The 12,207-nt window shown below is 43.2% G+C and overlaps 1 protein-coding gene across 1 annotated transcript in view; it reads left to right on the top strand.

Moving 5' to 3' along the window:
* SPTLC3 (serine palmitoyltransferase long chain base subunit 3) overlaps positions 1-12,207 on the top strand; it is a gene marked incomplete at both ends in the record, with an annotated part of 150,548 nt that overhangs the window by 107,680 nt on the left and 30,661 nt on the right. The window contains 2 exons of the mRNA XM_080716163.1: positions 494-713; positions 6,877-7,003. Coding sequence (XP_080572289.1) covers positions 494-713; positions 6,877-7,003 — 347 coding nt within the window. The remainder of the gene's footprint in view (positions 1-493; positions 714-6,876; positions 7,004-12,207) is intronic.

Below are 12,207 nucleotides of genomic sequence, written 5' to 3'. Positions count from 1 at the left end.
GCCAAGTAAGATTGGTCAGTCTCAGAAAGTCAAGAGTCTTTTGTCTTCTCATATCTGTGAAAGCTAGAGAAAATTAGGGAACAAACAGGACTTCAGATCATGAGGAGAGAGAGCAGTGGGACAGTGGGAGGGGCTGAAGGAGAGAGGTGCGAGGGTTGAAAGCAATGCTTGAGGGAGGAAGCCATCAAATCATGTTATGTTCATAGATGAAGATATCACTGCCAATCTCACTAATGTGTGTGAGAAGGGAGGAGATTGGAATACAGAGGAAACACACCAAGTAAGGCATACGTGCATGCATGAGTGTATTTCTTTGACTCTCACCATCATGCATACTTGCAATGCACCAGTGAAAGCGTAAAAAAAGGAAAAAAGGAATGGCATGTGCCTGTCACCTGACTGGTGTCGGGGCAGCTTTCTAGGATGTGTGACAAGGGAGACTGACAGCGCTCCCCTGGAAGGTTAGTTGTGAGCATTTCTCTCTCTGCCCTAGTATGGAAGGTTCCATCGTGAATCTGCCCCAGATCGTGGCTCTAAAGAAGAAATACAAGGCTTACCTCTACATGGATGAAGCTCACAGTATTGGGGCCGTGGGCCCAACTGGCCGGGGTGTCCGTGAATTCTTTGGACTAGATCCTGATGATGTTGACGTGTACATGGGCACATTCACCAAAAGCTTTGCGGCCTCGGGAGGTTATATAGCTGGAAAAAAGGTAAGAAAAGGGATGCCTTGTGTCTGTTCAAAACCTGAACACTCTGGGGATATGGTCAGCAGAGCTTCTCTGAATTCTGTGAAAGCTGCCGTTCAAATCTCCATGCCTCGCCCTATCATTTTAGCCAGCTACAGTGGATTCACAGCCAGGTCAGGCCCAACGTCCACAAGCTCATCCTTCAGTAGTAAAGAGGAGCATGCAATGAGAAATTCCAGGAATGGGCAGAAGGTATAAAATACAAAGGAGAGGAGCTGGGAGTGGTAGTGCATGCTTGTAATCCCAGCATTTGGAAAGCTGAGACAAGAGGATTACGATTTTCAACAGCCTCAGCTACTTAGTGAGGCCTTCTGCAACTTAGTGAGACCTTGTTTCAAATTAAAGAATAAAAAATAGAGCTGGGGGGGTGTAGTTCAGAGGTAGAATGCCCTGGGTTCCATCCCCAGTACCGCCAAAAAAAAAAAAAAAATTTAAAAGAAGGCTAACTCGCAGGATAATAAGTAGGATGCTAATAAAATGAGAGTCTTATAAATAATGGAAGGTTGTACTTTACAAAGAGAAAACAATATACTCCAAAATGCAGAAATAATAAGGGATGTTGTGATAACTACAAGTAATTTTTTGTGGTCTGAAAAATAAAGCAAGTAATAGCAAGAGTTGGAAGAGGTCACATATTATGGCAGCTGGCCCATGGGTTTTGAGTTTTAGCCCAAAGACTGGCAGATTGAGAAATAAACTTTTAGAATGTTTTCTCTGCAGAAGGATTCTTTTCCACAATAAGCCATAGGTCAAATCTTGTATTCCTCTAACAAATCTGATCTGGTGAGATTAGGGGTTTGAGTGATTACCAACCCCGTTGTTTTAGTGCCCAAATCACCAAGGGGTTTGTGAATATAAAGCAAATAAATACTGGAAAGCAATTTTTAAAGAACAGAGAAGTGAACAAGAAAAAGAAAACCAAGCATGCAAACTTAGGTTGAAGGAGAGGAGGCCAACTGTTCACCCCTTTACCTGCATGCCACTTATACAAGTCTCCACCCTCACTCGTGCAGGCTACACCTTTCCCAAAGAGGCTGTGCAACAGAGGTGATGGTTTCACCTAGCCTGGTACAGCAGCTTCCAAACCAGTGCATGCCAGTGGGATTTGTAACTCACCTAAACCTCCCAATTCTCTTCCCACCATGAGCAGTGGAGCAAAAACCTGGTCTGCTAGCAAACCAGTCAGATAAATCGGGGAGCAGAAGAAAACAGCCCTGCAATTGAAATCTTGTGATGTACCACAACCGATTTCAGCTGGGCGTAGTGCTACATACCTGGAATCCCAGTATTTGGGAGGCTAAGACAGGAAGGTCACAGGTTCAAGACCAGCCTCAGCAACTTAGTGAGACCCTGTTTTCCAAAAATAAAATAGGGCTGGTGATGTAGCTTGGAGGTAAAATGCTCCTGTTCTCATCCCCAGAACCACGCACACACTCAACAAAAATGTTTTATTTTGGCCACTGGCCCTGCTAGGAGATGTGCAGGTGCTTAAAATGCTCAGAGTTTTCAGTGGTTTGTACTCTTCCTTCCCACGCTTTGCTTTCTTCCAAGCTCAAAGCATTGTTTTTCATCCTCCCTCTACCGGCCTGTGGGATTTAGCTGGGTAATGCTAAAAAGATAGGGAATGCCCAGGATCCTGCAAACTGCAGCTAAATCTGATGGAGAGGTTAAATATTCCCTCCCTATGGCAGCAGTGTGATCGGAAGGGCTGAATTTTAGGAGCTTCTTTGTCCGGGTTACACTGCTTTGTGAGGTTGCGAGTTTGTGATTACTTTAGCAGCCGTTGTTAGCTACAATAAATTTAACCCAATGTAACCCTTGTTTCCTGAACCCGAAGCAGGCCGATCTTGGAAGTGTTGATGTCAGATTTGGTAGATAGCATGTTTTTCTCCTTAGAGTGTCTTTATTTGGTTCCCACTTTAAACAAAGGCCTGTTGACTGGCTGCAGTAAGGACCAGCTCATTATGATCCCTCAGAATCTCCATCTTGGGCTCGGCTGGAATATTATTAAAATGGAGACACTCTTGTCTACGTAACTCCTATGCATTGGTGTAGATAATGAGCAATGATGGAAATTATTTTTATTTACTTTATCAGGAGGCATAAAAATTCTTTCATTTGTTCATTTCCTTGCCCTTTGCATTTTTCATTCTGTGCATATCTGGATCCAGCAGGGGTGCACCATCCGCTCCTCTATTTTTCCCCAACCCCTCTTTTCTCCCCGCACTGGATGCTGCAGTGCAGTCTCTAAAATCATCACCAGATGGCAGCAGGACTTAGCACATTGGGCAGTCGCTCATTAGCCTGTACTGGGGTTCTCTGTCCCCAAACAACACTATTCAATATCTAGAACACGTAAGGCAGTTTTCAAGACTTTGAGGGGGCTTAAGAGCAGGAGATAGGAGGGCACTTAGGAAACCACATGCATGTATCATTCTTTGATGATTTCAAATTAAGGCAGAGGCGCACTTATCTAAACCAGATTTGGTGAGACTGGGACATACCAGGATAAATTAGTTTCCTTCCAGTCTAATGAGCCCATGAAGTCGTGTGACTTATGTATTTGCTCCTCCATGCCTTTACATTTAAAAGTTATGTTCACTTAAAATTATAGACAGTATCAGTTTATTTATTTATATATATATCGGTACTGGGAACTGAACCCAGATGTATTCTACCTCTGAGCTACACTCTTAACCTTATTTTATTTTTTTTTTTTTTAATTTTGAAACAAAGTCTCACTAAGTTGCTGCAGGCCTCAGTAAGTTGCTGAGGCTGGCCTTGAACCTGTGATCTTTCTGTCTCTCTGCCTTCCAAGTACTGGAATTACAAGTATGTGCCACCATGGCCAGCTCTTTTTTTTTTCCATGGTTTTTCATTGTTATTTGTCCAGTTGCTGGGGAGCTGCCGCAGGCACAGACCTGAGACTTTCTGCCCACCCGCACTCCCACAGCCTCCACAGCCTCCATACTGACCAGGGACTTGCAAATGAGTGAAGTGACAGTGCCTTCACTACTGTAGGCTGCAGGGCTGGAATTCTGGAGAAGGGGAGTGGGACTGAGCAACGGAGTTTGGGGTAATCACTAGCTCCAAGAGCCTGAGTGCCAGGCGAAGACAGGCCCTCTCAGAAGTCAGCTCTGCCCTGGTTTTCCCGGCCCAGGCTGTCTTTAACAGCCCTTGAAGTAAATAGAAGTCATGAAATGAGCACTGAGATGTTTATTGTATGAGCCTCCTATCTGATTTCCTTCAAAAACCCACCCCTGTCCTTGAACTCCAGGCCTATGGGTAAAGAAAATAATCAAGATTTTGAACTTACAAATGATCCTGGAACCCCATTCTGAGGATACCTTTAAACCACCCTGAAGCAAGACACAACCCAGACCAGCCTCACAAAAGACCAAAGGCAACTTTTGATTCATGGCTCAAAGAGCCCAATAGGGGATGGAGGAAGGGCACCCAGAAAAACATGCAGGCTTTCCTTGACACTCCCCAGGAGATGTTCACCTTGAAACACCTCTTCCTTGATGTGGGTCCTGTGAGACTCCAACATCCAGTACCCATGGCCGCTTATTCCTTCCTACATGGCTCCCCTGTACCCTGCAGGGATATACTTGCTCTCAACAGGGAAAAGAAGTCATCGCGGGTGCCTACTGGGTGCACTGAACACCAAGCTGCGAAGGGCAGTGTGGCTCAGCCAACCAGCAAAGGTCTGCCCTGTTGGAGGAGCCCAGACCCTCCAGAGCAAATTTCTAGAGGTTACAGGACTGATGCAGAAGTCTACCATCATCTACTAGTGCTCAAGAAAGGAGAAATTTCTCCCAACTGTATATCTATGTGTTCACCAAGGGGGGAAAAAAAGGCATCAAGTTAATTTTATATACAGATCATGCATACGAAGGAGCAGCCAGCCTCAAGACCTCTTTTTGTTCTGTGACAGAAACAAGCACTCAGTAGTCGCTCAGCAAGGCAAATTTTTACTTTTTGCAAAAGAGATGTGCCATCAAAAAAAGCCTGGTGAACAAGCACAACAGGTTCTATCCCTGGGCCAGCCCTGCCCCACCCTCATTAGTGAGAATTTGGGTTCACAAGGCTGCGAGTTTAAACACAAGCGGGAGTTTTGATTTTTGCAATGACAAAGAAACACAACTTAAAATTCCAGAAAACCAAAATTTTTGTAAGCTAAAATGGCTGCCACCAGACCAGGCTATTTGATAGAAAAGACTTTTATACTTCTTACTCTCCCATCTTGGAGCCCCCCCCCCACAACAAATCATCACACACACACACACACACACACACACACACACACACACCATTGACTAGAGTAAGCTTTTGTATAGACTTGATGGAAGGAAAGAGGGAAGGAGGGAGGACAGAGAGAAATGTGGAGGGAGGAAGTGGAGGAAGAAGAGAAGAAGAGAGATACTGAAAGAGGAAGAACAAGATTTAAATGGAGAATTTGAAATGAAATAAAAAGGAGAGAGAGAGGAATGGGTCAAGAAGAAAGTCAGGAAGAAACAAGTGAAAGGAATAAACTAAGTGCAGGAGATGTGAAAGGAAGTCAGAGGAGAGGGAAGAGTGGGAGAGGGGATCTGGAATGAAAGACACATCGAAAGAGTTGGTAAGCACAGGGGAGCCCGGTTCCCTCCCTCTGAGCCAGAGCCAGGCAGTCATCCCACTATTGATTTAACCTTCACCCACCACCTGTGGGGCAGACCACCCACATTACTGAGGATGATGAACTTTGAATGTTTAAAATGCTTGTGAACAACCACGCCCATGCATACCCCAAGAGAGATGGAAAAGTGAGGGGCAGGGCACAGTCCCCAGCTCAGAGGTGGGAAGATGTGACCAGTGAAGGAGGGTTAGGAGGGTATGGTGCTACCAGAAACCAAATGATCTCAGTTCCCAAGAGCTCTCTCCAGTCCTCTTCAGAAGAAACACTTAAGTGGGACTTGAAGCTGTGATGTTACCCCACCCTAAAATTAACGTGACTTGTCCTTTAAAGATCTTACTACTAATGCACAGAATTCCCATTAACTCCTTGGTTTTTATGCAAGACAACCTGAGAGGCCCAGGTCATGAACCAGAGCAGGACTGAGCATATGCAGTGGCATGAGGTTATTGGAACTTTTTAGAGCTCTCCGCAAACTTACCTGGGACTTTATGTTTGGCCTCGGGAATCAGGCGTGTAAGTTAAAAATTGTTTCTACCACCGAAGATGATTATCATTCTGCAGTGGATCGTGACTCCAAAGAATGGTACAGAGAAATCCCACTAGTTCTCTGTTGCCGCAGGCACAACCATAGTTTCTCTGGTTCTAATCTATTCTCTGGTTTAATTTCCCACCAGTCCCTACTCAACCTGTCCTTTGCTGTTTTCCAAACATATTTTATCATTGGCTTTTGTCATGTAACAAACCATCCCCAAATTTATTGACTAAAATACCCATTCTATTTAACTCAGTTCTGCACATCAACAGTGTGTGCTGGGCTCAGCCCAGTAGTTGGTTGGTTGGTTGGTTGGTTGGTTGGTTGGTGGGTTGGTGGGTTGGTTGGTTTGGATTTTTTTTTGTCTCATTTGGACTTGTTCATGTATGACAGTCAGTTGCTGGGTCAGCTGATCACTGGTTGGCCTGGGGTAGCCTCAGCCATGATGACATTCTTCTCTTCTTATGGCTCTCCTCCTCCAGCAGGCTAGTTCAGGCTCACTAGAGAGAAAACTGAAGAAGGTTCTGAGGGGACAGAAGTAGGCATAGGCTCAGAACTAGCACACCGTCACTTGCTACATTCTACTGCTCAGAGCAAGTGATGTGGCCAGCCCAGATTCATCTCCTTCTTGCTGGAAGGGCCTGTAAAGTTGGATTAACTTAGAGATTTCAGCTCCAAACTTGCAGCACCCCTGCCCCTTTTGTAAAGTTTCTAGGTTTTTGAGGGAGAGACTAAGAAAATGGGGAGAGAAAAAAATAAGCAGTCAGCGATGCCCATTGAAAGTTGGGTCACTTTCATCTTTTGAGCTGCGAGAATCAAATGTCTTTTGTTGCAATTAATAGGAATGGTGCTAGATATGAGTCTCACCAACACTGAGATTTATCTGTCTTCTTTCTGGGTCTTCTCCTTTATTTAAGGAACTTGTGGATTATTTACGGGTTCACTCACACAGTGCTGTTTATGCTACATCCATGAGCCCCCCAATAGCCGAGCAACTCATCAGATCTGTGAAATTGGTCATGGGACTGGATGGGACCACACAAGGTAAGACAGTCTGCAGAAAGCAAGTTCCCACCAACTCCTCTCCCAGACCTCTATCAATTTCCCCCTTCTCAACTATATACTTTTGTCTTAGGAAGCCAAATTTGTAAATCAAGCCAGGTGATAAACATCTTCTATCAAACACACACACACACACACACACACACACACACACACACACACATCCTTTGTTAAAGGAAAAAACTCTAACTTTTCCCTTAATATGACTAGATAGAATATTTGGATAATTTTGTATGGTGAATTATGTTAAAATGAAATAAAGTGTCTGTTTTTGGGGGGTGGTGTGTCTGTATGTGCATGGGGCTGTCTCTTATGTTTTCCTGAGACCAATCTCCTCAACTTAATATTCAGTGTTTTAACTTGTTTATATTTTTTACAGCCAGACATTGGGCAGGGAAAGCCACCAGGGGCCATCGGAGGATATCTGGGGAATCACATACACAATAACTTTCCAGTCGTTGCCTTGACATTGGGTCACCTCAGCTAAAACGTGCTTCTTTGTTCACTCAGATGAACTTAAATCTTTACAAAGAATTGTTTCAGCAACACCCCTTGGGAGCCTCCTGTCTTTCAGATCTAGTTTACATAGCTTCTGCCTTACGCCACATTCCAGTGGGGAATCAGTGATGAATACAAGCAGTGAGTACATTCAAGGAAAGAACAAATTATGGTGACTCCAGAACCAGTCGCTGGGCCTTGAGTTCTGGGGTCCCTTCCCTCCAAGCTGGTAGAAAGCCCTGTGTTGTTTAGTGAGACTCTCCAACCCTATTTCAATAGATATTTGGGGCTATCCATCATTTCTCGGTATTATTAAAGCAGCAGAATACTTAGGTACATGTGTGTTTGACCAGAAACATACCCTAATCTGAAAATCTGAGCTCTGAAATGATCCCACATCTGAAACTTTTTGAGCGCTAACATGATGCCACAGGGGAAAATTCTACACTTGGCTGCAAGTTATAAGACGTGCTCTAAAAATATTCTGTAAAATCACCTGCAGGCTAGGTGTTCTAAAAATATTCTATAAAATCACCTGGAGGCTAGGTGTATGAGTTATATATGAAGCATAAATGGATTTTGTGTTTAGAATTGGACACCAAACACAAGTTATTTCATTATATATAAGCAAATATTCTAACATAAAATCTAAGAAGCCTAAAATCTAAAGCATTTCTGGTCCCAAACATTTGTATTTGGGACCACCTGTATCTTCCTTACATAAAGCAGTAAGAGCAAGACTGCTCTGGTTAAAGCAATATTTCCATTTATCTCCATAATCAATAACCTCTGAGGCCCTTCTACTGCGCCCTAGTGCTCCTGGAATACATATTTGAACGCCACAAAGTGAAACTATTTTTGTACTAAGTCAGAAAAATGGCCCATAGGATGATTTATTTTACACCATATTAAATGCGGTGGTGGTTGGTTCCTAAGGCCTTTTCTAGGATTGCCTGTTAAGCTGTATGATAGCATAAATTTTCTTTTTTTTTTAAGATCTAGGGATTGAACCCAAGGGTGTTCTGTTCCAGTCCCATTTTTTATTCTTTATTTTGGAATATGGTCTCCCTAAGGTGCAGAAGCCCGCCCTAAGTAGCTTAGGCTGGCTGTGAACCTGTAATCCTCCTGTCTCAGCTTCCCAAGTACTAGGACTGCAAGCGTGTGCCACCATGTCCAGCTTATGACTCTGTATCTAGTCTAGGCAGTCACGAGGAAACAGATTAAAGGTAGCTGCCTGGCTTTGACATCTGGACTGCTACTTACCATCTGGTGGTCTTTGGCAAGTGACTTACCTGTTCAGTCCTGAACAAGTTACTTCACTTCTATGTGCTGTAGTTTCTCCAGTAAAAGGAGGCAAATGGTATTTATGTGTGAAGGTTTTATGAGATGTAAGTAAGTCAATGCATGTAAAATTCCTAAACATGTATCTGGAAACAGTTATGTGTACTGTTATGAATAGTATATGATTGCTTGCTGTTGCTATTTGCTCTTCTTCCTGAGGTGTTCGAGAAATATTTGTGTACTTCTCAGGGATGCTGTAAGAAAGATTCTTATGACAGAAAGCAAGTAGAACTAGATGTTCCCCCAGACCCTGAATTAGCAGGATAAGCTAGGTAACATAACAAAGAAACCCTGAACCTCTCAGTAGCTGAACAAAACAAAATGTCTTGATGGTATCAGGGCTAATAAAATCAGCTGGCTCTCTGCAGAGGTTCTGTTCATGATGATAGTGACTCAAACTATTCTATCTAAAGGTTTGTTCATCTCAACTCATGGTCTTCATGGTCACCAAGTTAAGGAAAAACTGGAGGTCAGCACTGAAGTGACACTTAGCACCTTGCTTACAGTTCACTGATCAAAACTAGTCACCTAGGCATGCCCCCAAAGTGGAGGGTATTACGAATTAAGGAATTACGGAGATTAGATAAGCAAGTATTTTTCAACCTTTTAAAACTGGATCTATGTACAGCTATACTCTTTCTACATGGCTGTCAAGTTGTATTTAAAAAATGGTTAGGGAATAGGAGTGTAGCTCAGTGGTAAGACACTTAGCTAACATGCCCTGGGTTCAATCCCAAGTACTACAAAAATAGGTTACTTAATAATAATATACTTTAAAAACTGGTCTGAAACCACTGGCTTTCAGAAAGCTAGATTATTTTCTTGACTCAAAGAACTTCTTAATGGAAAGACAGTTGTTTGAGATTTAAGGCACAATGTAAGTGAATCTTCTTATAATGATGAAAACTATCCTTTGGTGTTATTTTAAAAATAATTAACTAAGAGAAAAGTATTTGTGAAAACTAGGCTATGTCTCCAAAAGGAACATTCACTAATTTCTTTGGCTATTTAGCACTATGTTCTCAGAATGAGTTGATTTATATGTACACAACTTTACAATCATTTCCTTCCCTCCTTGGTATTGGTGTACTGTTTCACCACAGACAGAACTCATTCTGTTTATCTGATCCGAGTTGAAGATCTGCAGAAAGATTTTATTTAAAAATACGATCATTTGTCCTGTAATTTAGTCATCCATTGTCAACTTTTTCTTCTCCCGAAGTGGGAAATTTTCTCTTGTATCTCTTTAACTTTATAATTAGGGAGTTATTTGGTTCTTATTTTTAACCTCATAAAGTGTTTTCACTTGGCTCTTCTTGCCATCTTAAGAGGACAAAAATTTAAAAAACAACAATGCTGTGCGTACATTCCATTTTCTTGGGGCCAAGATAGAAGAACTAGGAAGAGAGATAGGACCGTTTCCTTTCAAAGACAAAAACAAAGGAAAGTAGTAAAAAGAGCAAATGGACAGAATCATCAGCCAAGTCTCAGGTGGCTGTGTCCAGCGCATCTTTTGAAGAATTCAAAGGTACACAGTGAGTGATCACACTGGCCTCCTTCACAACAATGCCTGCCTTAAATTAAATGAGCAGGACAGGTTGGGAGCACTGCATTCGTTTGCCCCTTTCTACGGAGACAGACTGACATTCAGGGTAATGTTGCCAGCTCTCAAAGGGATGCACTGTGTCATGCTAGAGCCGCCTTACAGGATCTGAGACAGAGGAGCCTGGCGCTGAGCCTTCATCTTCAGCCCACTCCGCGGCAACTGTGATTGGAGCCTTTCAAGGCTTTGTTTCGGGTCGACTTTGGGGAGCGCTTGGCCAGATCTGTTCCTTGATCAATGTCTTCACTTTAATCTGCAATGCAAAGCTATACACTTCAAAGCAAGGCAGGCTACAGGAATAAGGTCAGTGTTCCTTTGATGCCAAGGTTCAAAGATGAAATAGCAGTCCCGGTGAAATGACACTGTCTATGCACAAACAGCCACCTTCTCTCTGCAGCCAGGCTGCCGCACACAGCAGAGGGGCTGCAGGCCGGGTGTGCATTCCATATGCACCAAGGCCCGTTTAATCTCCTGGCCTGTCACTGTGCAGTGCCACGAGCCCAGAGTGCAGATTTGATTTCTCCATCCTAATGGATGTTGGGTGGTCCCTCAGCCAAACCAATGCCGTAAGCCCCTGAAGGGCAAGAAATGTGTCTTGAATTAATTTGGTGTTCCTCTGAGTGTCAAACTCAGTGCTCAGCTTAATAAATATGGCCTGACTCAATTTCCATCTTGCCAGCCTGCTCGATTTCAGATCAGCATTTATGCAAAATAAGATTGTGGGATGTTTATCTCACAGGACCAGGAGCTGGGAATCAGTTCCACACCATTTGTGGCAGCTGACAGAACCACTCGGTGAATGAGGTTCCTTTTGGAGAGGTCCAAAAGATTGCAGCTCAGCCATTTCTTCATCCAGACATAGTGTGAGCAACCACAGAAGGTAGAGCCATAAACCACACCAAATACACCCCTAAAGGAAGCACTGTCAACAGTTATCTTCAATCTTTGATGCACATTTTTAATTCGTCAACATTCTTGTTTAACTCCCAATCTTGACCCTTTTACTCTACCCTCTTCTCCAACTGTGGATAACTTTTCACTTCTTAGAGAAAATAAGAGGTTGAATTGTGTGGATGCTTAAGGGGTATGCTCTGCAGCTGGACCATATGGGACCCAATGATTGGCCCACTTGTTCATGACAGCAAGCTGCTTGCCTTTTCTTAGCTTTATTTCTTCCACTGCAAGTTGAAGCTGTCAGGGAATCAAATGACATGATCTAGTGAACATCGCATAATGTTCGATACACAGGAAACACCTGAGTTACTATTATTTTTTAAATGTCTTCTTGCCGGGTGTGATGGCGCACACTTGGAATCCCAGCATTCGGGAGGCTGAGACTGGAGGATCACGGTCTGTGGGCAGCCTTAGCTACTTAGTGAGGCCCTCCACAACTTAGTGAGATCCTGTTTCAAATTAAAAAGAATAAAAGATAGGGCAAGGGGTGTAGCTCGGAGGTCAAATGCTCCTAGGTTCCATCCCAAAAACCCACAAAAATAAATAAATAAAAAATAAATAAGTCTTCTTTCTTCTATATTCTTGTCCAAATTTTCCAATAGCCTTTGCATACTGTTTCATTCTCACTGCTGTGACCCAAAACCTAGTGACCACAAATTAGAGGAAGGAAGGTTTATTTGAGGGCTCACAGTTCTGAAGTTTCAGAGTTTTCAGTCCATTGTTAGGCCAGATCACCTTCAGAGCTCAGGACAGGAAGCAAAGAGAACAAAGAGAAGAGACAAGGAATATA

The sequence above is a fragment of the Muscardinus avellanarius genome (assembly GCF_963383645.1).
Source record: "Muscardinus avellanarius genome assembly, chromosome: 19".
NCBI classification, from domain to species: domain Eukaryota; kingdom Metazoa; phylum Chordata; class Mammalia; order Rodentia; family Gliridae; genus Muscardinus; species Muscardinus avellanarius.
The sequence above is the reverse complement of the archived record's forward strand: the minus strand, read 5'-3'. Positions and strand labels throughout refer to the sequence as shown.